Source organism: Colletotrichum jinshuiense, chromosome 3 (assembly GCF_051148585.1).
Source record: "Colletotrichum jinshuiense chromosome 3, complete sequence".
Lineage (NCBI taxonomy): Eukaryota > Fungi > Ascomycota > Sordariomycetes > Glomerellales > Glomerellaceae > Colletotrichum > Colletotrichum jinshuiense.
The window spans coordinates 107,002-130,839 of NC_139310.1; the positions used below are offsets into that span (position 1 = coordinate 107,002).

General features: G+C 54.6%; 7 protein-coding genes across 7 annotated transcripts; 4 read left to right on the forward strand and 3 right to left on the reverse strand.

The window, feature by feature from the left end:
• Nucleotides 1–1,168: 1,168 nt before the first annotated feature.
• Nucleotides 1,169–3,024, forward strand: EsH8_III_000029 (Alpha/Beta hydrolase protein; the record flags this gene model as incomplete). Its single annotated transcript, XM_083261754.1, has 4 exons — nucleotides 1,169–1,436; nucleotides 1,527–1,766; nucleotides 1,842–2,524; nucleotides 2,614–3,024. 4 exons carry the CDS (start codon nucleotides 1,169–1,171, stop codon nucleotides 3,022–3,024), a joined length of 1,602 nt encoding a protein of 533 aa, XP_083122241.1.
• A 411-nt stretch (nucleotides 3,025–3,435) lies between these two features.
• On the reverse strand, nucleotides 3,436–7,200 carry EsH8_III_000030 (peroxidase/cytochrome P450 family protein; the record flags this gene model as incomplete). The annotated part of the gene is made up of 5 exons (XM_083261755.1): nucleotides 3,436–4,015; nucleotides 4,071–5,108; nucleotides 5,170–6,201; nucleotides 6,269–6,489; nucleotides 6,568–7,200. 5 exons carry the CDS (start codon nucleotides 7,198–7,200, stop codon nucleotides 3,436–3,438), a joined length of 3,504 nt encoding a protein of 1,167 aa, XP_083122242.1.
• A 4,776-nt stretch (nucleotides 7,201–11,976) lies between these two features.
• Nucleotides 11,977–13,512, forward strand: EsH8_III_000031 (acyltransferase family protein; the record flags this gene model as incomplete). Its single annotated transcript, XM_083261756.1, has 1 exon — nucleotides 11,977–13,512. One exon carries the CDS (start codon nucleotides 11,977–11,979, stop codon nucleotides 13,510–13,512), a length of 1,536 nt encoding a protein of 511 aa, XP_083122243.1.
• A 2,212-nt stretch (nucleotides 13,513–15,724) lies between these two features.
• Nucleotides 15,725–16,880, forward strand: EsH8_III_000032 (uncharacterized protein; the record flags this gene model as incomplete). Its single annotated transcript, XM_083261757.1, has 4 exons — nucleotides 15,725–16,264; nucleotides 16,326–16,500; nucleotides 16,566–16,679; nucleotides 16,738–16,880. 4 exons carry the CDS (start codon nucleotides 15,725–15,727, stop codon nucleotides 16,878–16,880), a joined length of 972 nt encoding a protein of 323 aa, XP_083122244.1.
• A 258-nt stretch (nucleotides 16,881–17,138) lies between these two features.
• Nucleotides 17,139–18,300, reverse strand: EsH8_III_000033 (oxidase ustYa family protein; the record flags this gene model as incomplete). The annotated part of the gene is made up of 5 exons (XM_083261758.1): nucleotides 17,139–17,216; nucleotides 17,278–17,429; nucleotides 17,508–17,607; nucleotides 17,673–17,803; nucleotides 17,871–18,300. The coding sequence occupies 5 exons, from the start codon at nucleotides 18,298–18,300 to the stop codon at nucleotides 17,139–17,141; spliced, it is 891 nt and encodes a 296-aa protein (XP_083122245.1).
• A 2,629-nt stretch (nucleotides 18,301–20,929) lies between these two features.
• Nucleotides 20,930–21,148, forward strand: EsH8_III_000034 (uncharacterized protein; the record flags this gene model as incomplete). The annotated part of the gene is made up of 1 exon (XM_083261759.1): nucleotides 20,930–21,148. One exon carries the CDS (start codon nucleotides 20,930–20,932, stop codon nucleotides 21,146–21,148), a length of 219 nt encoding a protein of 72 aa, XP_083122246.1.
• A 1,144-nt stretch (nucleotides 21,149–22,292) lies between these two features.
• EsH8_III_000035 (uncharacterized protein) lies at nucleotides 22,293–23,828 on the reverse strand (the record flags this gene model as incomplete). The annotated part of the gene is made up of 5 exons (XM_083261760.1): nucleotides 22,293–22,379; nucleotides 22,440–22,775; nucleotides 22,841–23,551; nucleotides 23,623–23,769; nucleotides 23,823–23,828. The coding sequence occupies 5 exons, from the start codon at nucleotides 23,826–23,828 to the stop codon at nucleotides 22,293–22,295; spliced, it is 1,287 nt and encodes a 428-aa protein (XP_083122247.1).
• Between the last annotated feature and the right edge of the window lie 10 nt (nucleotides 23,829–23,838).

The following is a 23,838-nucleotide window of genomic DNA, read 5'->3' on the forward strand; positions in this document are numbered from 1 at the left end:
ACAAAAGCCGAAATGGTTATCTGTGGAATGTGGGAGAGGCAACCATACGAGTCATCTCGACAATACTGGTCGCGACTCTCGCAAATGAGGAAAGTGCTCCGCGGCAGAGTCGTCCCGACTAATAGGGGACAACAAACTCGCAGGTTCTCTAACTTGATTCCGAATGAGTCTGTTCGTGTCCACCCGGAAGGGTACAGGAGTCGAATTTAGAGAGTAGTGTTGCTAAAATGAAGAATTGAGTATTGTCCTCGAAGTGCACCCGCATGTCATAGTTATATCAGGGTCTAAGCCAAGTTCAATATGGCATGAACAGCATCAGGCGCCCTGGGATTTCTATCGCAGCCCAACGTCGCCGTTGCTCCTGCACGACGGACTTCGAGCTAATGTGCCATTATACTTTAGTATGAAACATAAGCATCTGTATTGTTTTGGTTTATCTCTCGATCTGTTTTCGTTTCTTTTCACCTTCTTCTCTACGGCCCAGTATGTTGTGAGAAAAAGCCATCTGTTTTGCGCCAGTGTCCCCCACACTTTAGTTACTTCAGTCTCACCTGCGAACTTGTATAAACCGACTGATTGAACCAACGCACCCCGTGCTTACCCTCAGCAAGGCATTTACATAAGGTCACCCCTAGAACTCCCTTAGTGGCTCGGCCTCGTATCTCGTGTTAGTCGGGATCTCAAATCCCTTTGCGGGTCATCATGCCCCCGCACGCCACATCTTGGCTTCGTTTTTCGTATTCTCGTCACAAAAGCATCGGCATCTGGCGCAATCTTACCCGAAACCAACGTGAACGTGTAAGACGCGGTCATTGATGTCTCCGTAGACCAAACAGTGCTTACGGAACGCCACTGAGAGCACGATGGTGCCGAACATGCTGATCTTGAGGTGTTGCCTAATTACCGAACGACGCGGTCTCTCGTTGTTTGCCATGCCAAGGTCATTATTGAGCGATGGAAGTTCTTTACACGTCATGTAATTTGATGCCCTATGAAGCGCCTTTAAGAGCTTGATAGCCGCTTATAAAGTGAGCCGCGGGATGAGTCCGTGAATTTGACCGATGTTGACCAGCAGCTCCATCTAAAATACACTCAAAACACGATCACCATCTTGCAAGTAGTATTATCATACACTCGACGTGGAACCATAATTCCAAGAAAAGGAACCATGAGGGTCCAGAAACTGGTGTTGTTGTCTGCGGGCACTTCGGCCACGTACACGCCAAGGTCTCCAACCGTCACTCTATCATCGGGAGTGATCAATGGCCTGTCAACCACCCTCACAAACGCGGCATCAACAGTGAACAAGTTCCTCGGAGTCCCCTACGCCGCCCCACCCCGCCGCTTCTCCCGCCCTGAACCGCCGAACCCGTGGGCGGACCCCCTCAACGCCACGGGCTTCGGCCCGGCATGCTTGCAGAATTTCGGCATCAACGGTATGCATAAAACAACACCTCCCCTTCTTTGACCCCCTCTGCTTTACAGTTACTGACCGGGGTGGATGTTCGCATCCCCCTTGCGAACAGAACTCGGCCCAAGACCCGAACTGTTAGATACCCTCTTCAACACCCCGAAAGCGCCCGAAAGCGAGGACTGCCTAAGTATCAACGTCTTCGCGCCAGCAGCCCATACCCGTGACGCCGGCCTAGCTGTCCTCGTCTTCATCCCGGGCGGGGGATGGCAGATGGGCCACGGCAGGTCCGACCTCTCAGCCTTCGCAGCCTACGAAAACGTCCTCGTCGTGACCTTCAACTACCGTACCAATGGTATATAGATTCTTCAAATTCCACATACAACCCATTCCCCCCGAGGAAAGATCTTCGCTCACAGGGTGTCTGTAGTCTTCGGCTTCCCTTCCGCCCCTGAGATCCCCGCCGCCGACCGCAACCTAGGCCTTCATGACCAACGCCTGGCCCTCTCCTGGGTCAGTCAAAACATCGCCTCCTTCGGAGGAGACCCGGAGAAGGTGACAATATGGGGCGAGTCCGCAGGCTCCTTCTCCGTAGACCACCACCTCAAAGCCTACGCCGACGACTCCTCTCCCCCGTTCCGCGCGGCAATCATGTCCAGCGGACAGATGAGCTTCGGCATCCTCGCGTTCCCCTCCCCGACCGACGAGGCCTGGGCAGGGCTATCAGCCGCAGTGGGCTGCGGGAACGCCACTGAGAGCTTCGACTGCATGAGAGACGTCCCGGCGCAGAAGCTCATCGATGCCATGCGCGAATACCGAATCACTTTCGGCCCGCAAGTGGACAACGCCACCGTTCTCAGCAACCCGGGGGAGCTCTGGAGGAAAGGCGACGTTGTCAAGGTCCCGATCCTGACCGGGACCGTGGCGGAAGAGGGCCGGGGCCTGGTAAACGACCAAGTCAACCTGACGGCCTTCCTGGACGCCTTCTTACCGCCTCTTCTCGTCCCGGGAGAAGCCCGAGACGCGATCTTGTCCGTCTATCGATCCGATCCGCATCTTGCCACCGACTTCGACCTCGCTGCCGCCGTCTTTACCGACTACGTATTCTCATGTGTACAGCCCCTTTTTCTTCTCCACTAGCTTCGCCCCCCTCCCCGCACCTCTGGACTAATCATGCTGACGAGCCAACTCTCCCTTCACAGCCCCAAGCCATCCTCGTCTCCACCGCAGCCTCGAACAACATCTCGACCTGGCGCTACCACTTCAACACGTCCATCCTCAGCTTCTTCCCGGAGGAGTACGCCTGGCTGGGCAAGCTCCACGGCTCGGAGGTCATCCTCCTCTTCTCCGACCCGAGCACCGCGCCGTTCACCCCGCAGTCCCTGGCCGTCTACGAGTACTTCCGCGGCGCCATCGCGCGGTTCGTCAAGAACCCGTCCGCCGGGCCGGGGTGGCCGGCCGTGGGCTCGGCCTACGCGCCGCTGGACGTCGCTGTCCTGGGGGACGTGGGGGACGTGCCGGCTGTGGTCGCGGTGTCCAACGCCACTGTTCTGGACGAGAGATGCAAGCTCTATGAGGCGTTTTATCCGCTGCTCGAGTCCGTGCTTGGGTAAAGTGCTGGGTGGCGTTGAACCACGCAGAGCATATAGACAAACATTCTTCTTCCCTGTCCCGTGAAGGTCGTTCTAGCCTGGCAAGGACAAGTGCCAGATCGCCTATCAAAGGACTGCAAAAGGAGAACCAACCTTGCCATCTGCCAGTTTTGGCCAACAGAGGATTGCATTCACACTCGGCAGGATTGAGGGGCATTGATAAATTAGGTGAATAAGTAATATCCCAAGTAATGGGAGAGTTTACCGGGCAATGTAGTCACCCGCACAAAAATTAAGCGGGCGTTGGTGTGATGTTTATAAATAGAGAGGTATATTGCTTCAAACAAATTAAAGTTCTTGTCATTCTGATACACGTCGACCCGACAATCGTACACTAATACCATTACATCTCAGATCGTCACATTACTCGTTTTATTCGTCCCACTCGATCTTCATCGTCGTCGGCACAGGCCAGAACGAGCTTTGGTCGGCGGTCATGAACGCCCTGAGGCCCAGCCACGGCTTGTCCTTGTGGGCGACCCCGTTCTGTCCCTCGACAGGCAGACCGACCTGGCCGTTCCAGGTGCTGGCAGGGAGGTTCTTAAGCTTGCCGCGGCCACCCGTAGGATCGGCCCTCCTCAAACCCTTGAGACCGACGATTTGCTTGAAGAGACTCGTCTGTGCGACACGGCTGATTTCCTTGCCGGCACACCAATGGGGACCAAGACCAAAGTGGACATAGGACTCGAGGGGGCGGTCAAGGCGCACCTCACCAGGGGCCTCGAAGATGGTAGGGTCGCGGCCGGCTGTCATCAAGTTGCACAGAACGCGCTGACCCTTGGGGATCTTGACCTCGTACTTGGTGCCATCGATGTCGTCGTTGACCCTGGGCTTGCGCGATGTGGGATCTTGCTCATCCAACAAGCAAGGGGCGTAGTCGGTCACGACTTGCGTGGTCACGGCTTCTCTGTAGACAGCGACAGTGCCGCGCAACCGGCATCCCTCAAGCATGCTATATCAAGGTTAGAAGGGCTCGCGGCGGATTGAAACGGGCAATTGGCACTTACTACTTCATCAACTTCTCGTCCGCCTCAGGCTTGTTCTGATGGGCCAGTTCATACAGCGTGGGCAGATGCTCCTTGCCCTCCCCGAGGTAGTAGTCGATGCACAGCGCCATGACTTGTGACTGGTTCGTGACGTTGGCCGTAATGACGGGCATGATGGTACCCCAGACAACCTCGTCGAGGTCCTTGCCGTCTGCGAGGAGACGCTCGATGAGATGGTTTCCAAAGGTGGGGAGCGATGCCTCTCCCTCCCTGATCTTGGCGACAATGTCCGTGATCAAACCGGCCTTGGAAATCGTTTGCACGATGAGCGTCACGAGGTTGCCCAGGCCTTGACCCAGTTCACGCGCAATCGTGCGCAGCTTAAAACTGTTGGCAATGTCTGCATCCAGGAACACAGACTGGAAGAGGGTGGCCACGACCATGTACAACTCCTGGTCGGTGTAAACACCCCACGGCGAGTCCTCGTTCTTGATGGGCAGACAGAACAAGGCTGCGTTGAAACGCGTGTTGGTCAGGTTAATGACATCACGAACAATGTCAACCTCCCTCGTGCCCTTGCGGATTTGAAAGCTGTTCTGTTCGAACAGCTTTGGCGTCATGTTTGTGTACCACTTCCACACCTCCTTTTCCCAAGGACCAGAGATCAAAGCCTTTCTGACTTGTGTGCGGTTCTGCATGTTGGCCTTGCCATCGCCCGCCAGGCAGAAGTCCTTTGCGTACTCCTTGCCCGGCTGCGCGACCAGGTGCCGGATGGCCTCGCCCCAGATGACCTTGAAGTCAGTCTGGTTGTACAGGATCTCGCTAACTGCCTTGTGGGAGAAGATGGGAATGACATTAGGCTTGGTCTTCGGCTCCGCCCAGGAATAAAGATAGGACCTGTCAATGCTATCGAGGATCTTCTTATTCTCGGAAGGTACCGTCAGGGGGAAATGGGCGTAAACACTGTTCTGCTGGAAAGAATTGGGGAAGGCCCGGTACACGAGCTTGTAAAAGACGTGGCTCTGGTCAACGTTGGGATCGTAGCTGGCTTGGTTAAATCTGGGATTTTGTTAGCATTGTTCACATTCTTTCGCTCGGAACCGGGTAGCAGAAAACTCACCCCCAGTTAGTCAGATTCTTGGGCGTGTAGTCGATCGTGTAGAACCGATCGCCACGAACCAAGGCGACTGCGTCGGAGAGGATAGCCCTGGTCATCGTGAAGTTGCCACACAATCCACTGCCCGGGGCCATTGGCGGCTTGGCCTTCTCGGTGACCAATCCCGGATACAGTTCGACCTGGTCGGGCGTTCCATAGAGATATCTGAGCTTCTTGACGACCTCAGGGTCCGGGTTGATGTCCTCGAAGGTCGTGTGCCTAGTAAGGCCAAAGTGGTCACGGAACTCATTGAGGGTAGCGACATTCCACTTTCGCGCATTCATCAAGCCCATCAGCTCAATTGGCTTCATGATTTCGGGGATCCGGTTGGCGCCGTACGAGCCGGCAACATCCTCGACGGACTCTTGGAAGATCTTGACCAAGTCTGCTTCGTTGAAGGTGCCATCCTTGTTGCGATTGAGGTCCGCAAATTCACGCTGGACTGGGTCGTTGGGGATTCGTTGCTCCCAATCCCTAACGGCGTGGCCAAATTCTTTCTGAGTGAAGTCCAAAACGTTCTTGTTGGGATCAGCAGAGCTTTTGAGCTCCTTCGCAAAAGTCTCTCGGGTCCACTTGTCATCCTTGGGAGAGATGGTGCAATGCCACCTGTAGATGAGGTTGAACTCAACCGACACTTGGTTTCCGGTGCCTTCGGGCGTCACTCCCCTGAGGATGCTCTTGCCCTCGTTGGTGCGGGGGTCCAAGGCCCAGCTGGAGGGTGAACGGTTCATGTTCAAAATGGTTCGGACGTAGTCACGAAGGACAATGCTGACGTAAAGGCCGCAAGTGATGAGACGAGCCGTTTGGAATAGGTCGTTGTCATACTTGACCCAAGAATACCAGTAGTCGTACTTTTTCTTCTCGGACTCGTAGTCTTTGTACTCTTGGGAATCCTTTGCGACTTTGACGCCAGGCGCCTTTGGCTCCTTTAGATCTTCTACAGTCACGTCGATAGGATCGCCGGTCGGCTTGTTGAATCGATTCCCTTCATTGATACTGCATCGTGTCAGCATCATCATTCTTATGCAGGTCAGGCAGAACGACGGCCTGCCGAGCATCATACCTTGCAAGCTGTGTCACAATATAGTTGTGGAAGCGGTTGAACATGATCAAAAGGACACCAACGCCCGGAGGGAAGCCCAGCACTCTCTTGGAGGAAAATGAGTCGGGCTTGAGGCGGCCATCCAATTTCGTTCTGATTGCATTCTGTTCCTCTTGGTTGCGACCGTACAGGGGAGCAAGATCCAAATACGACGAAGTCTGGTTGACGCCAGAGACCGGGTCCTAAGATTCAGTTCGGGTTAGTGAATAATCACTAGGTGAAGGCGAGTAGCACGACGCCTCGCAGCGAAATTGGCTTACTGTCTGGAAGATATCGTGCGTGATAATGGTAGCCAGGTAAAAAAGCACGCTCGAGATCCTGTTGGGGTGAGGCTTGAACTCGTCCCCTCTAGCGAAGAGCATGTCAAAGATGAGACTGGGCTCCGGCGGGTTGGGAGACTGATAGGCGACCGGTGGGGCCGACCGGGCATACGCTGTGCCTGCCGCGCCCATGCTCGGGTTGTAGATGTTGTTGTTGGAGCCGTCAGCGGCACGATACTTGTGCTCCTCGGCCAGTGTCGTCATTGGCGGATGGTCAATGCCATTCCAGAGTTGGCCGATTAGGCCATACTCCAGCTTCTTCCCCTTCACGGTGCCGCGTGGCAACTTTGCAAAGAGTTCAATCAGGCGCTCCAAGAGCATTTCATTGTCGTTGATCCGACCCTCCACGGCCGAACCTAGGAATTCGGCCAGTGTCTCGAAATCATCGAAGCCTAGTTTCTTGACATCTTCAAGCAGACCTGTCGGCTCAACCTTCTCGGCGGCGGCACCAGGACTCGGTTCAGGGTGTTGGGGGATTGGCGAAATGGATTTTTGGACAACCTTGCGGACAGCGGCCAACCTCTCCGTGAGGGGCGGCTGGTGCTTGGGGAATTGATCCTCGGCTTGAGACATGCTGGCAAGTATTCCAGTCTAGTTCAAGTTTCGAGTGAATGTAAAGGATGTGTATAGTGAGGAGGGGATACGACAGGAGAATTGAGCACAAGGGATGGGCGGGTTGCTTGCTTCATATATGTGAGCCTTCGGAAGGCCAGACCGGAACAGCATAGCCGCATGAGAGACATGGCTCGGGGCAGAGTACACATTGGAAAGTAAAAAGTACTCTTCAGGATTATGAGGCGCAGAGGTAGCAGGTGAAGCAACGGGGGGCACTGTGCTAGTTGGTGTTGAGACTCGGGTTGGGCTGAAGACTATCTGGGAGGTCCCATATTGGCGCTGAGGTCAGCCTTCGAAGGTCCACACGAAACCATGGGTCTTGCTAGGCGACAGCGCTGGAAGACGATCCAAAAGTGTTTGGTCTTGCCGGGGGGCGCTGTATGCTTCCCGCTATTACCTAGTCTTGTTGACCTGTAAGGCTTCGTTCCCGAGGCACGCCAATCTGCAGCAGACTTGACCGGATCAAGACGTCTACGACGATGAAGACATGCGAATGTTGACAAAACGTGGAACACAATTGGACGAGATGCGAAGCAATGAACCAACGGCCCCCCTGTTGCCGTGCGTCGCCGAACCAATAATGGATGATATGGCTGGTCGGTTTCTGCATCGTTGGGGGGCCGCTAGGGCGCAGCTGAATGCACCCTGCAAGTCTGCCTGTTTGCGCCGGGGGTGGAAAAGGAAAAGGAAAAAAAAAAAAGGGAAACCCCCCTCCCAGAAGAGAAGCAAGTAGTGTTGCAGAGCGTTCTCTTTCCCTCTGCCAGGCTGAAGAAAACGAAAAACGGGAAGCACTGTGAAAGACATTGGAGCCACTTTGGGGAGCCGGACGAGGCTTGGAAGTTCCTGATGAGGCCAGAAGGATGGATCGAGGACCAATCATCGAAGACGTAACTCAAATCTCAGTCCGCCCCCATGCCGGTGTTGTGCCCGTTGGAGCGATGACTCTGTCTCAGGCCGGGATTTCGGTGAATGTTCAAGAGCTGGTGGGGGAGATGAGGACGCATTCGCTATGAGTCGATCTCCCCTGGGCTGAGGCACATGTGATAATCTTGTAGGAGCCAATAAAGCCTGCAAGCTGGCGACTTCATTCTTGGCCGTGGTCGCCGCAATGCGCATGTTTTACGGGAGCCGCCTTGTTTCCCCCCGGCTAGGCAGACGCCATTCCCGGTCAAGAGCGTTGTGTCGGGTTTTCCCCCACCTTTGCCTAGGTGGCGGGGCTTTGGCACCGCCCGGAACGGTTGGCTTGGGGCTAGATGTTGAACAATTTGGTCATTACAGGGCTGTTGTTGATGGAAATGAGTATGTAGGCCCTCGTCTCTGTTGTGCACCGGAAACAGCGCGGCTGAACACTATGGATTCCGCACTGCAGCGCAGCACCGCCCACGCCTCGCCGCCCGGTGTGATGTGTGCTGCAACTGCACCAAGATGCACCGACAAGGCCGAGTTCCCTCGAGGTTGAAGACGGCGATGTCCGTTGTGGTGCCAAGCTTTCTTGGCAGTGGAAAAAGTCAGCACTCTGTCCAGCCACGAGAAAAGCAGGCTTGCCTCTCTTTTCTCTTTGGCCAGTGATTCCTCGGCTGCCCCTGGGGGTGCTTATCACCAGACGGCTTCCCATGCCGCTGGGCAGTGCAACTGCGTCCGCGCTGACGAGTGGTGGTCCCCTGTTTTCTGACCCAAAGCCGTCAACCAAGCCCTTGGCGGGTTGGCCCGCTGGCCGGTGGCTTCATTACCTGTTGATTCCCATAAATAAACAGATGCCGTCTCCAAGACGTCCCCACGAGACAGGCATGCATGGATTTTGTTCCTTTGGATTGCGGGGCTCGCTCGAGGCACAGCGTTCCGCATTCTTTGGGATGCACGCTTCGGAGAGTGGAATTCTGGGGTAGTGAAGAACCGGGAATCAGATGCTCTGGCATCTTGCAGTGAAGGTCGAGCCAGCATTCGGAGGCGTCGTCGCTGTGCAATATTTATTTATTAACTTTGCCGTCTCTTGCGGTCATCGACGTGGTCGCTTGGCTGGCGCATCTCAACGGTATCGGCACCGAGGCACGATGTGGTCCGGGTGCTAGCAAAGGCTTTTTTAGGAACGTAGGGCTGAGATGGTGCATCTTGAATCGCCATGGGCCCCAACCCTGCTAAGAGCCAGAAACGAGGTGGTGTGTGGGCTGGCCCAGACCAGACCCTCCCTATGCTATGCGGTCAGCTTACACTGCAGCGCAAACGTTGGAATCCCGTCGTGGCGTGCGCACGATACGCTGAGCTGGTACGGAGTAGCATTGGCCAATTGACCACGACAGTGCCAGGGACATTGGGTGTTTCTGCGGCACGGGGTGGTACGAGAGCTGGGAACCGATGATCAACTAATTACCCACCTGTTCCTGGCATGGAAGGCTTAGTCAGCACGGGATTGGAGATTTGTCTACAATGCTCGGGTGGTACCTCGTCTCGTGCGCAGGTGAGGCATGCCGGTGAGGCAGGTGAGACAGATGTGCCGCGTGGCGACAGAATTGGGGGAAACTGTGACGCCAAGGGCTGCTGAGGAATGCGGGAGGCTGCCGTGGTTGATTGGAGCTGGCTGGCGATACTTCGAAATGGGGAGGTTGCGGGGGACGTCTCTTTTAGGGGTCGCCCCGGTTGGCATCCTCGAACACCAGGTGTCTGGAATGGCGATGTGCGAGCTCTGTGGCCTTAGGCCTGGGCTGGCTGGGGGTCTGGGGCCCCGGGACTGGCAGCAGTTTGGGTCTCTGGGTCCGCGTGGGTGTGCGCCGTGTCATCCTGTCTCCTGGGCGGGCCGCCAAGACAACCGGTCGGGGTCCAAGGCATGAAAGGGGATTGACGCCGGCGCTGCTGGAACGAAATGAGATGCGTCGTTTCTAAACAAGGCCTTGGGCAAATGAGTACCTAATTCAACTGTCTGCAGAGCGGCGGCTTCTCCACTGCGCTGCAACAAATAAACAGACCAGGCCAGGCAGCGGACTTGAGGAAGGGGTGGGGTGCTTGCAGATGCAAATACGGGTACGATACAACATGGTGCAGTTTGTGTGCAAAAGTCACCGTGGCAGTCAGTAGCAGGCAGGCACCTCCCGGATTGACATTGGCCTTTGACACTGTCAATGAGCATCTGTCACTGGGGCTAAGGGTATTTTGGGCCTAGGCCCCGGGGTGCCAGGACTAGGGCGCCCAATAACAGTTTTAAAGGAAATAAGCATCGGCGCCGGCGGCGGAGTAGAGCAGAGCGAGCAGAGGGAAAGAGGGGGGGCCAGGAGCTGCCCGGACTTGATTTGGGAAATGGGAAATGGGAAATGGGCAGGGAACGGGGGAGCAGTCGCGACGTGACCCGAGTCGAGACTGGCTGGCGGAGACAGACGAGACAGACACACGTCTGGGGAAGGCTGCAGTGCTGACAAAGGGCAAGTGCAGGCGACAAAGAGCAAGTGAGCAAAGCAGGTGCGCAAGCAATACGAAGTGCTCGGGAAGGTGGAAATTGAGCGAGTGGTTGTTGGGTAGGTGCGTCCGTCCAGTCATCAGCGCCCGTAGGGAGGTAAGGAGGGAAGGAGGGAAGGAGGGAAGGGGAGATTTGACAGCATCTATCCGTACGGAAATCTGTGCTAATTGATTGATTGATCCAAGGCAAGGAGGTAGGCGTCGGCGCACCCAGGGCAGGAGAGGAAAGCAAGGGGGTGATGCAATCGCCATGTCCACTCCCTTCCTTCGCCTCGCCTCGTCGTCCATGCTCATGCTCATACTCATACTCATACCGCTGCTGCTTCTCATGTTTTGTTTCCGCTCGTGCTCTCTCCATCTTATCTACCCTTCCCTTCCTTTTGTCGTCTCTTCCGTGATCTCTTTCATGACTTTGCAAACACGTCGTCATCTTTCGTCTCATCCGATGCAGCCACCACCCCAAACAGGCGCGTATTCGTTTCTCAGCCTCAGAACTCAGTCGCGCGCAGCATCCCATTGCCTAGACCATCGAGCCCATCTTCGCCTCCCATATCCTAATTAATTCCGATCCCGCCTGCGCTTGAGCGTCGATAAATCTCGCCCGTTGACCCATCAATCCACCCACTCAATCACCACCATACCGCCCGTCCTCCCTTCCGGCTATAGCATCAATCTCTCCAATTCCGTCGCCACCCTCTCTCACACCCAATCGCTTATTGGGCGATTACGCGATTAGGCGATTAAACCACCTGCCAAGAAGGATACGGTGCTGTGCCGCACACCTGGCGATTCTTGGTCGACGGCCCCCTTGCCCGCTGCAGCGCTAGCTTCATCTGCGAACCGCCAGCCAAGAAAGAAACCAACCCTCTCTCTTGGCTCACTCTGTCGTCGCTCTGGCGTCCCAGCTGACTCCCCCCCTCCTTTCCCGACTTTGCTCTCTCTGCCGTCGTTGGTTTCCACCCCCGTACATACATCCTCGCCCAGTGCCGTTCTGTCCCGTCCTCGGCCATTCTTGGCTTGCTCCACCCTTGCGACACGCTTGCACTGCGCTGCTCCGTTCTTGACCGCCGCCTCCAGCTAGCTTCCATCCTTCCACGTCGCTCCCCAACTTTACTTCAAGCCACACGCCATCCGTCACTCTTTGTTGGATTAACAGATTGCCACAAAGACTTCGTTCTCTGCGACAGCCGGCCAGGGGGAAATAAACATCCAACGACGACCGCGCCCGACAACTTGCATTGATACTCGATACATTCCCGCCAAACACCCCCCCAAGGGCATGCCATCGCCATGATCTCCCTCGCCGTTCGCTCCATTCGCGGGGCCGTCGCTCGTTTCTCTCCGAACGCGTATTCGTACTCCGTCTTGTCAAATTCCAACGCCCATTCCGAGCCTTCGTCGCCAGGGGGATCGAACCCTTCCCCGCAATCGCAGTCGTTCCTCGCTCGACTGACGGCCATCCTCTTCTTCCTGCTGCCTTCCTTCGTCCAGCGCCGCCTTCGACCGAACGACTTCAAACACCGGCGCTTATACCCAACCTCGTGGCTCGATGGCCTGCGAGGCGTCGCATCTCTGATCGTCTTCTTCTGTCACTTTACGGAAAAGCACGTTGGCTGGTACTCCCAACCCTACGGCATCACCGAGGAGAACGACCACGCCGCGTCGTCGCCCCTCCAACTTCCCTTCCTGCGCGTCATCTACTGCGGCCGGCCCATGGTTCACATCTTCTTCGTCATCTCGGGTTTCGTTCTCTCTCTCAAGGCCCTCAAGCAGACGAGGAAAGGCGACTACGATGGACTGCATCGCACCCTCTCGAGCAGCGTCTTCCGCCGCGGCTTTCGCCTGTTTCTTCCCACCACCGTCTCCACCTTCATCATCATGCTCATGATCCGCCTGCGTTGGATGGGACAGCCCCTGCCCACACTGTGGGAGCAGTTGGTTGATTGGAAAAACGCCGTGTGGAGGATCACATTCAGCTGGCAGTGGGACATCACCCAGATCCTTCCCTATGATGTCCATCTCTGGACCATCCCCATCGAGTTCTCCAACTCGCTGCTGCTGTTCGTCGTTCTGACCGGCGTGAGTCGCATGAAGACGTACTTGCGCCTGGCGTCCGTCTTGACCATCATGATATACAGCCTCAAGTGCGGCCACTGGGCTGCTTTTGAGTTCGTCGGTGGCATGGGTCTCGCCGAGATTGGTCTGATCCAAGAGGCTCGCCGTGAACGTGCCGCCGCTGCTGCCCACAACAAGGAAGCATCTGACATGGAAGCGTCCGTCGCCTCTGACTCGCCATCAAGCGCCATGGCGACGCGCGTCTTCAAGACTTTCCTCGTTGGCAACCTCGTCTTCGCCCTCTTTGTAGCCGGGTGGCCGAACCACCATGCCGACATTACCCCAGGCTTGTCCCCGCTCTGGCACAACACGATGGAGCCCTTTTTCACCATGGGCGGCGACCTGGTTTCGTTTCCCTGGTACGCACTCGGCGCGGTCCAGATTGTCTTCACCTTGCAGCAAGTCAAGATGTTGCAAAACCTCTTCGTGTCGCCCCTAGCGCAGTACCTCGCCGATATCAGCTACGCGCTTTACCTCGTCCACGGACCCGTCCTCGACGTCCTTTCGTATCGTTGGATGCCAGTCATCTGGACTTTCGTCGGAGGGAGGGACGAGACGGGCATGCTCGGACGTCTCGTGGCGTGGGCGGTTGGAATCCTGGCGCTGGCCGTCCCTGTTGTCTGGGGCAGCGACGTCTTCTGGAGAACGGTTGATGTCAAGAGCGTGGAGTTGGCGCGCTGGATCGAGGCTCGCTGCACGCGAGAAGATTAAGCGCGGGCGTTGGACGGTTAGTGTCACATGTGGCGTTACGTGTAGCATATTGGCGTCGGGGCGTTTGGAACCGGGATAGATGTCGTCTCGTTTGTTTTGAGGTAATTGTAGAAGCCATCACTGGCCTTTTTTGCGATGAATATCAATCACATACCTTCCATCCTATGTCGTTTCAAAAGGATGCCCCGTGTCCAGCCGTTGAGGCGCGACGAAAGCAACAGGTGCATTGAGCCCCAATGGAAACCTAGTCAACTAGCGCATTAGAATAGCGAGTGGTGACACGAGTCTTACGAAAGCATGAGAAAGTAAGGTACAACGCCAGGACGGCTCAGTGCCGAGCATCACCAAGGCGGGGAGCAAGGGAGGTAGGTAAGGGAGGGATCTTGTCTCTCTTAAAAAGATGATAGACTACGGGAAAAGAAAAATAGAACACAGCAAACAAATCAGCCCCCACGGTCGTATTATATCTCAATGACGGGGCGCGGCCGCGTGGGCGACGTGCCGCCAGGTCCGAGACGGAGGCTTCATTGGGCCACTAGCCCTTGCATCCCTGCCAAGACCCAGAGAGACACACCGCTAGCTGCCGATAGGAGCAGGATAGTGCCTCTCAAGCGGATGCGTCGGAGTACGAACGTTGACGACGACGACGACGGGTACCGATTGTTGTCGGTGGTAGGACGCCAACGAAGCGAAACATGAGTGTCACCCTGTCCCATGCATGACTGGTCAGAGACCATCAAAAGCACACCTGGTTGCCAAAAAGGAAGGAAAAGGGGGGGAAAAAGGGAGGAGCAGGAGGAGCAAAGGTGGAATAGGTGCCAGGAGATGGAAGTTGCAAAGTATCACCCCCTCCCCGTATTCCCCCGCCAAGTCGCACTGGACACACGTTGGCAATTGCTGCAAATGGGACGCCGTTTGGCCCGGTAAATCCGCGAAGCTGACGGGACGGGAAGCTCAGACGGAAGCACGGGTTATCTGCTGCGCGCGGGTCCCGAAGAGTGGAGACCCAGCGGCCGCCGTGACGCCGGCAAGACGTGGGAATACTACCGCGCGGGCCGGAGGTTCTCTCTTGGCTTCTCACCTGATCCGTGAGAAATATAACGGATGCGGATACGGATGGCCGAGCAGGTCTTCCATGCTGCAATCGGGAACACCCGCCTGCAGGCAACAATAACAACATTGCCCCTCCAGGGCCATCTTCCCAGGGCGGTGCCTTCCTTTGTCATTTGTCTACATCAGAAACCCACGTTGCCGGAGGTGAAGGCTAGTTAACTCCAAAGTCCGGGTCGTGAGCTTTGGGGAAACGCGACATCAGTCGATACTCGTCGAGGATCGATGCCCTCGTCGCCAGCCGTCCGCTCAATGTCCGAAAAACTGACCCCCGACGGCCATCGGCGATAGACAACCCGTACGCCAGGGAAAGACAAACCCCGAATCCGCTTGAGAAATCGCACTGCTTTGTCGCCTAACGCCGACGAGGCCTGTCGTGGATTTCATGCACAGTTGAGGAGAATCATTTCCTGTCCACGACCAGCGGCGGGGATGCGGTCGAAATTCCGGGGGCGGAAGACCAGTCTGGGCTTCGCCGCCTCTCGAAGCAAGGCCTCCCGGGCGTTAACCGACCAACGACCGTTGGCTCCGGGCTTCAGCTAGGTGTCGGAGGCTTGAACTGCTTCATTGAGTCGCTTACCAACATTGACCGATTTATTTTCTTCTAAACTGAGCGGCTGGACGGGACTTAAGGTGTGTAAAGCCCGTTTGGCTAGCCTCTGTCTCGAAGGATTACTTGGCTTTCTGCTTACCCCGCCCTTTCACGGCTGCTTTCATGTCGTTACGTCCGGGAAACAAGCGAGCTACCGACAATACAGCTGCATAGTATGACGTTGGAGCTGTATTTTCACCAACCGGGCAATTGCTTCGATGCCAAAGATGACTGCATATCGGTTCCAAGCCCCACGCCAATCGAAGGGGATGTGGCACGATGAAAACAGGTATAGCACGTCGTGGCCAGCAGAAGTGTTTGTAGAAGCCTAGTGCATATTGCAGATAGTTTCGTCATGTTTGGTAGAATATAAGGGCTACTCTTTTATTTTCCCCGTTCTCCCGTCGTACATGTCTAACACAGCAATACGTCTGCGACACCTTCCGTTCAGAAATCCAGCTTTTCGCAAACTTCAACGTTGCGCGGCAATAAACCTCGACGCAGGCAACCATGGCCCCTCAACTCGGCCCAGAGACGACAGGCAGCGAGCTCGTCGCCGAATACGCGGAGCACATCAAGGGCAAAACCGTCCTCGTGACCGGCGTGTCCCCGGGCGGCCTGGGCGCGCATTTTGCGGAGAAGATCGCCGCCGCCTCTCCCGGAGTCCTCGTCCTCGCCGGCCGCAACACGGCAAAGGTGCAGCAGACGGCCGATGCCATCACAAGCGCCCACCCCTCGGTCTCCGTCAAGACCCTCGAGCTGGATCTGGGCTCGTTCAAAAGCGCGCGTAAAGCTGCGGAAACGGTGAACGGCTGGGGTGACGTTCAAAAGATCGACGTCCTGGTTAACAATGCTGGGGTCATGGCCACGCCGTGGGGAGTGACCGAGGACGGGTTCGAGAGCCAATTCGGGACGAATCATCTCGGCCCGTTTCTATTTACCAACCTCATTATTAAGAAGATCCTGTCCGCGCCCGCGCCGAGGATTGTGACGGTGAGCAGCGACGGGCATCGGCTGGGCCACATCCGTTGGTCGGACTACAACTTCAACGTAAGCCAACGCCCTCCTCACCTCCCCGACATGTTTTCATACGCTGACCCTGTCGGATCAGGATGGCAAGCACTACAACCCCTGGCACGCCTACGGGCAGTCCAAGACGGCAAACTGCCTCATGGCGCTCTCCCTCGCAGAGAAGCTGGGCGGCAAGGGGCTTTTGAGCTTTAGCCTCCACCCTGGTGTCATCTTCACGAACCTTGGAACCCACCTTGAGAGCTTCGACTCATTGCGTAAGTCCAGAGACCGTGGATGAGGATCGAGCGGGGAAGCTTGACGGACTGACCGTCGTCAACAGGTGCTCAAGACATCAACATGGGGAACAGATACATGTGGAGCGAGTTCAACCCCAAGACGGAAGACCAAGGAATCGCTACCCACGTCTACACGGCATTCAGCCCGGACCTCGAGGGTGAGTCGTTGCAAAGGGTCTGACATTTGACGCAGACAACAATTGACCATGCAATTAGGCCTGAACGGGAGCTACTTCAACGACTGCCGCCTCGCGGATCAGTACAAGGAGGAGGTGTACCCCTGGGCCACGAACAAGATTGACGCCGACAGGCTGTGGAAGTTGAGCGAGAAGCTCGTTGGGGAGGAGTTCAATTACTAATGGTCCGGATTTGGCAGTGTAATGAGTATCAAGGTATTGCTTTCTCGATGCGGTATCACCGCTAGGCCGAAGCCACCACAAAGGATGGCTTCAGCGGTTCGGCGTTCCGTGGCTGGCCAGCCCTTCCAAAGCTTCTAGGTATTGGTCAATTATAGTTCCGTATCGCGCCTCCGAATCCCGCCAACGTGACGTTATTGAGTTTAATTTGATGCATTTGAAAGCGTCTATCTGTTTTCCGACGGCTATTGATACATTATTCTATGGTATCTCGGATAAAACGTCGCCATAATGGGGAGGCGCTGAGTAATCATCCGGGACGCTACCGGGTTCAGGAGCCTAGAAACGCACGTTAGCACGGCACCGCAGAGCTTCCGCGAGCGCAGCAAATTCTTCCTACCTGCAGCTTTTCGGACCACTCCCTGATGGCTTCGTAGTTTTTGCACTTGTGTTTCGTGTTGAAGTCTGGGAAGGCGGCAGGGGGGTCGTTGGCCCAGACCTGGCCCAGAACGCCCGTGTCAACGTTGCAGACCAGGACCTGTCTGACTATATCTAAGCAATGCGCTGCTCTTCGTCAGCTTGGCCGTCCAGTCCTCTCGTGGCGTGCTCGGAAACCCCGGTGTCACTTACAGACGTGGAGGCGGACGATGTGGTCCTCGTTTTTAAAGGCGTGCGTGCCCAGCTCCTTGTAGTAGTCGTAGTTGTAGAAGAGCGCTTTCCGCACCAGATTCTGCAGAAACCATATATATAAGTACCACGCGAGGATTTTCGGGACCTGCGGTTATTGGGTCTTACCAGACAGTGCAAGTGATGCATGCCCTCGACGTTGACGAAGAAGCCAGCTCCGTACTTGTCTGACCTTCTCACGTAGGACATGTCGAGACCGCTCTTCAGCCCGTCTTCGATGGAGATGACTCCCGCGCGATCTGCAACACGGTTAGTTCTTAACTGGTAATCCATGGTGGCCACCCTCGCCCTCCGGCGCCTACTTACAGTCCACACCCATCGCCTCCCATGCGGCGTCGACCTCTGGCGAGGCTTCTTTCCGATAAATGTCCTGCTTCATGAACGACCCGTTGAAATGCTTCCAGTCGTACTTGACGTCGACCTCCTTCAGGAGAGGCGACCACTGCGTGGTGTGCGCGGCACAAGCGCCGTCGAGGGCCGCCGACACATTCGTCGCGAGATACAATCCGAAGCGCGCCGAGAGGAAGTTCGACACGATCAGGACAGCAGTTGCGGCGGCATACTTCCAGACTCGCCTCACTCCTCTGCTCTGGTCTCTGCCGTGCTCCCTGATGTGCTCCCTGCTGTGCTCCCTCGCGTCAGAGGCAGACTGGAGAGACTCGAGATCCTCCTCGGACTCGTCGACCCGCTCGACGAGCGGCTTGTAGGACTCCTCCTCCTCCTTCTCGTGCATCATGATCAAAGAGATGGCGATCGAGTCAGTTCAGTACCGTGGAGGGGCTCAAAGAAAGAGATTCACAACAATGGCAGAAACTATCCAGGATGGGCAGAAGGAAAACATTGAGGGGAGGGACCGACGATGGCACGAGGATCCAAGGGAAGGCCTATGGAAGCAAAGGGAGAGAGATCATAGCACCCGGTGTCTAACACGAGGAATGTTGACTAGCTGGCCTTGGAACAGCACAATCTTCCACCAAAGCACTCATCATTCATGCAATCGCCGTACGATGGGTGGGCGCCTGCAATTGGGGAATCCGTCAAGGTGGCCGCGCGAATTCCGGAAGCAGCTGGAATGCCGAAACCCCCAATTGCCACCCCACTCTCAGTCCATGATTTGCATCAAAACACCATTCGCGGCAGGAATGTCGCCGTCGATAGTCTAGCTGCAGTCGATCGAACAGCGCATGCGGCTGATGCGCAGAGCTTCGGAGCTTGGGCACCTCCCGCACGACGCCAGCCAACCTTGGCAAGGCGGCAAGGCCCAGCGTTGCCCTCCTAAGATGGTGCGCAGAAAACAGATGGGTCGTTGGTTCTAGCCGGCAGCTTGGGTATTTCGTGTCGATTTGACGACTGCGGGCACCAATCGCAAAACGTCCCAATCCTCCCCTTCCCGGATGTGAGGGAGGAAGCTGTGGGTGATTACAGATGATCGGAGAGGATTCACGGTCCGGGGTAGTGGTATCTCGTGTTCTGTGCATTAATACTAACAAGATTCCGTGCAGCCGTCTCGGCAGCGGGCCTTTGCGCCTCGAGCTGCGAGACAAGCGACACGGCAGTTACCAGGCAGTGGGAATACGGGCTTGTGATGGCGCTTTGGCATCCCTTGCTTGGTATGTCGTGGATGAGGCTTCCAGAGGACTGGCATCTATCCCAAGTTTCGTCATCAAAACTCACGGCAATATGAGAAAGAGTCGCAATATCGTCTCATTTTACCGCATATCAGTCAAGGTTGAGGCGAAAAGCCGACGCCTTTCCCGTCGTTCCACCAGTCATTGGGAGCTTTCAGCCGTCAAGCCACAACAAGCGTGGCATGCCCGGGGCTGCCGAGAGCGCCAGGGCATCCCTGGGATATCCCAAAAGAGTCCCAGCACCTGCCTCCAAATCCAGTACGTTTATGGCGCCAGATCCCAATTCAATAGTCGCTGTAGTCAGACGTAGATGGCGCCATCAATCCCAAGCGATGCTAACTAGACTACCTGGAAGGATAAAGTGCGAGGGTGCAGGCAGAGGCCTAGGCCCGCCATTGACGATTAGCTTTCGGGTACGGGAGGGGAGCCTTTGTACAGGCTCAAAACGACTCTTAGCTCTCTGTATGAGGTAATTGCGTGGGCAAGTTGAAGAATTCGGGCAAATGGCTTTCGCCAAATGTCCCAAGCATGCAAGCCATGTCGGCACTAAGACCACATCCAAAAAACGACAGGGGTCTCGGTTAGGGAAGCCGCTAATGCGAGCGCCATTTTGTAAGGCTGATTTCCGTCGCCAGGATTGGCCAGGGGGAGGGAGCTTGGGTCTCAGAAAGTCGACTTGAAAGCTTCCTTGACTTGTTTTGAAGCTATTCTCGGCTTGGAGGTGGGCAGCAAGGCTTCACATATTCACCTCTTTTGTTTTGTCTTTTATGCTAGACACTGTTGTTAGACACTGTGTGTTCAGCCCAGTAGCCAGAGGGGCGGTACCACGTGTGCTGCCACCTTATACGACCGTAATGTGTCACTCACTGGCATCTTGGAACTCTGCCCAGATCGGGCTTCTGGTGCCCATACCTTGAAGTGTGCTATTAGTTAGCCAGAAACATGCAGCAACACAATCCCGGAAAATGAGCTGTTAATCCCATCTGATTATTTTGTTTCTTGTTGGCGCCTGACCGAAATTCGAAGAAATTGCCCCAACCCACAAGCCTGCTGCAACCTTTCGGACATCCCTTGCCATTGATGACACCAACATGCCTATGATGCATACACCATTTACGTGCGAAAACACAAAAAAACATCCAGTAGGCGACTGGATCGGTATTTCGAGCCATGCAGTATTCTCTCTAGCGCACCGTGTACATCGATTGTTCCCAAGACGCATCCGGACAAGCCGGGCGAGGCCACCCGCTGTATCCTTGAATAACCCGTGCCATCATACCATATGTCTCCGGTTGCGAGGTGGACAGCTTGCTGCAACCATAACATTGCGTCTCTAATGAGACCTCTCCCGAGGAGCTCCCTTACAACCGTTTGGCTTTAGCTCCAAGAGTCATTGTCCAGGGAAGCCGAGCGCCATATCCAACAACCAATGGGTCATCACCACAAATTCACAAGCGGCATTTCGGATCATGGCCCGGCTTTCAGGGTCTCTGGACTAAGAAATGGTACCACCCTCCAGAACTATTGTCCATCGTTCTCTCCTCGTTCTACCGACTCTTCCATAAATACCCTTATACTCTCCCCCTTTCCCGAACCATTTCCCTCATCATCCACAGCCTCAAGCATCTTCACTACAATCTTTCACCGCATTTCCAGACTTCCAAACACAAGCCAGTCAGCTTCGCAAAGAAAACCATCCACATCTTTCCACCCTATTTACACCTACCAGCCGCAAACATGAAGGTCACCGCCGTTCTCATGATCGCCGCAGCTTCGGCTGTTATCGCCGCTCCCGCCCCGGTCGCCGAGCCCAGCCCCCAATACGGCACTTACAAGGGTTATGGCGCTTACGGCAAGTACGGCGCTTATGGAACCTACGGCGCCTACCCCGGAACATACGCAAGCTACGGCACCTACCGCCGCGCTCTGGACTGGATCACCAGCAAGTTCCACTAGACTCGAGGCCTGGAATATTCGACAACCGCAATCTCAAAATCTGAGCGAGCCTTGCAACTTTATTTCTTGCGACATTGGCGTGTGGATGGACCCTGTTGGGGCGGAGTGTGGACCTTTACGACTATCCTTAATACGGCTTTGGCGACGGCCCTCTGTCAACGATATTAGATGATGCATGACGGTTTTAATCACAATCAGGGCCTTGGCTCTAGACTTAATTCGAATAATGTTTTTGGAAATGCCCGCTTCGTGGTGACTCTCGGTCCTTGGCACGTGATTTCAATGCGTAATACAACTGCATTCCTGAAAGTCGTTGGCACTGTTCTGTGCCACGAATGTTGGAGGCTCAATGTAATTTCTGGACATACTAGGTGTTGATAATCAATATCACAGCAAAGAGACATTGGTTGTAGATGAATTTTGCGGTATCAATGCAGTTATTCGAGGCATAATTGGACGTTGCGTGGCGAGTAAACATGTGCGAAGAGTCTCGTGAAAGTAGGCGTCAGGAGGGGGGAAATCTTCTTAATACATTCCTGGCCCTCAAATGTATCATCAGTTTTAAGCTGAGGCTTGCATTACAGTACAGCCAAGTCCCGTTGATATGTAGCTTATATTCCAAAGGTTTATGGCTTGAGCTCGCACACTAATAAAACACTCTCCAGCATAGAAATTCATCTTAAGAAGTAGGTCACCGGTAAAATCTAACAAGTGTATTAAAATACTAAAAGTTAGCTTCACGTTAAACGAACATAAATAACAAAGAAGTAACAATGGTCAACTCTTTTATTATCTCGACAACAGATTCTTGTATACATCCCTATTCTGCAGGAATAGTGTTAGTAACAGGCTAGGTACTGGATAGTTATCCGAGTGTTGCGCCTCTGGGAGAGTGATCTCCGCCAGAGGAATTACCAAGACTGCCTCGAGGCCTGACAGACCTTAGTCACGGCAGTGAACCTGCTTCACCAAACATAGGATCGGCAACACAGAAGTGGAAGAAGTTGCCTGTTCATAGCTCTCTGATGAGTAAAATATAGCAAGTAACACAGAGATTTTGTTTTTTATTTAGTTCAGGTTCTCCTCGCATTGCGAGAATGACCCAATGTGTTTCTGTGCACAATCATCGACAAGAAATTCACCCTCAGGAAACACGGGAGTTCATCCTAGAGATTCCAACCGCATGTGCGTTCAAGAGCCTGACTTGCTCATGCAGAATGATATCAGAGATCTAGATAACGTTAGTCTGGGTATCGAAGCTACCAGTCAACTCTAGTGATCAGAAACGTACCATTTTCTCAATTGACCTAGCAGCGCAACCGAGTCGCTGAATTTCCCGACAATGGCTTTCTAAGCGAGACCTCAGAATTCTGTTTTCTAGTCGGAAAGGCGACTTTTCATCCTCCCTCCTACTCCGCCTTGGAAGTGTATGAGACATTTTGTCAAAGTCTGCGATGCATTCTGTCTGCTCTGCCATGATAGATGAAATCATGGAAATTTCTTCAACCAGCTCATCAACTTGTCGTTGCACATCGTTGAGCTCAAGATGCAACGTGGGTGCGAGTTCTCCGGAATCAGCAGCTAGATGAACTCTGAACCTCCTGCGCAGGGCGTTGGTTCTCAAAGACTTGAGACTCGTAAGCTTGGTTTCAAAGTAGATTGCTGAATATGTCTCTGAAATTGTTGACTTACCAGTTCTTGTAAACGCTTGTTGACTGAAACGATGCCGAATGGAACAGCCTCCATGTCTGCCTCAGGTTGTTGAAAAAACGAGCTGATGCATTCGTCCAAGACAACGACCGCTATATCGAATGTGGTCACTTCAACGTCTTGGGCTTCAATTTCTAGCCTCTTGCGTACACGACGGTATAGGCTGTGAGGATCACCTGCTTCACGACCATACCGCTGAGGGAATGACGTGATAACCATTTTCCTATCCACGATCCGCAGCCACACTTGGTCAACCATGATGGTTTCTGATCTGGAATAGTTCTTGCCACCAACCCTGGTCGAATCTGTGTGATGATCAGAGAATGAGCCTGCGCAAGCCTGAGAAAGCTTCAGGCGCGGATGAAGTGGCTCGCTTCCGAGCAGATGCTGTTGTACTAATTGCTCATCTGCAAGCAAAGCCATTTTCTCGTACAAACGCGCAGCTTCAAGAAGTACTTGGCCTAGTGGGGTCGCAGGCAACCAGGGTGTTGTGTGGGATGCGATCTGTCGATGTATGCTAGTATATCGGTTGCTCGCTGACAGAGGAGTTGTCGATAGATCACCGATTTTCCGTTGTGATCCTGTGAAGTTATGCTTGGTGCGAACAGTTCTGCTTGCTCCCTCACTCCTTCTTATCATCCAAGATGATGCCAGGTTCACACGCGAGCTTCTGTCCCAGTCAATGTACGGCATCTATGAGAGAGTCAGCTTCGCCTACAACATTCTCATTTGAGGAGCCACATGGTAATGAAACGGAAGTTTACCGAAAGGATGATGTCAGGTACAGAAGTATGGGACAACACTTGTGCGCATGCTGTTCTCATCCGCCTTGCGTTAGGTGGTCCTGTCTGCAGGGACTGCCACAGGTGTGCTTCGTTACGTCTGTATCCATCCAAGTGCTTGGTTACGGCCTTGAAAGTTAATATCGAGCACATGGCGATTTGTGAGAAATAATTCTACTTACATTCATCCACTGCAAA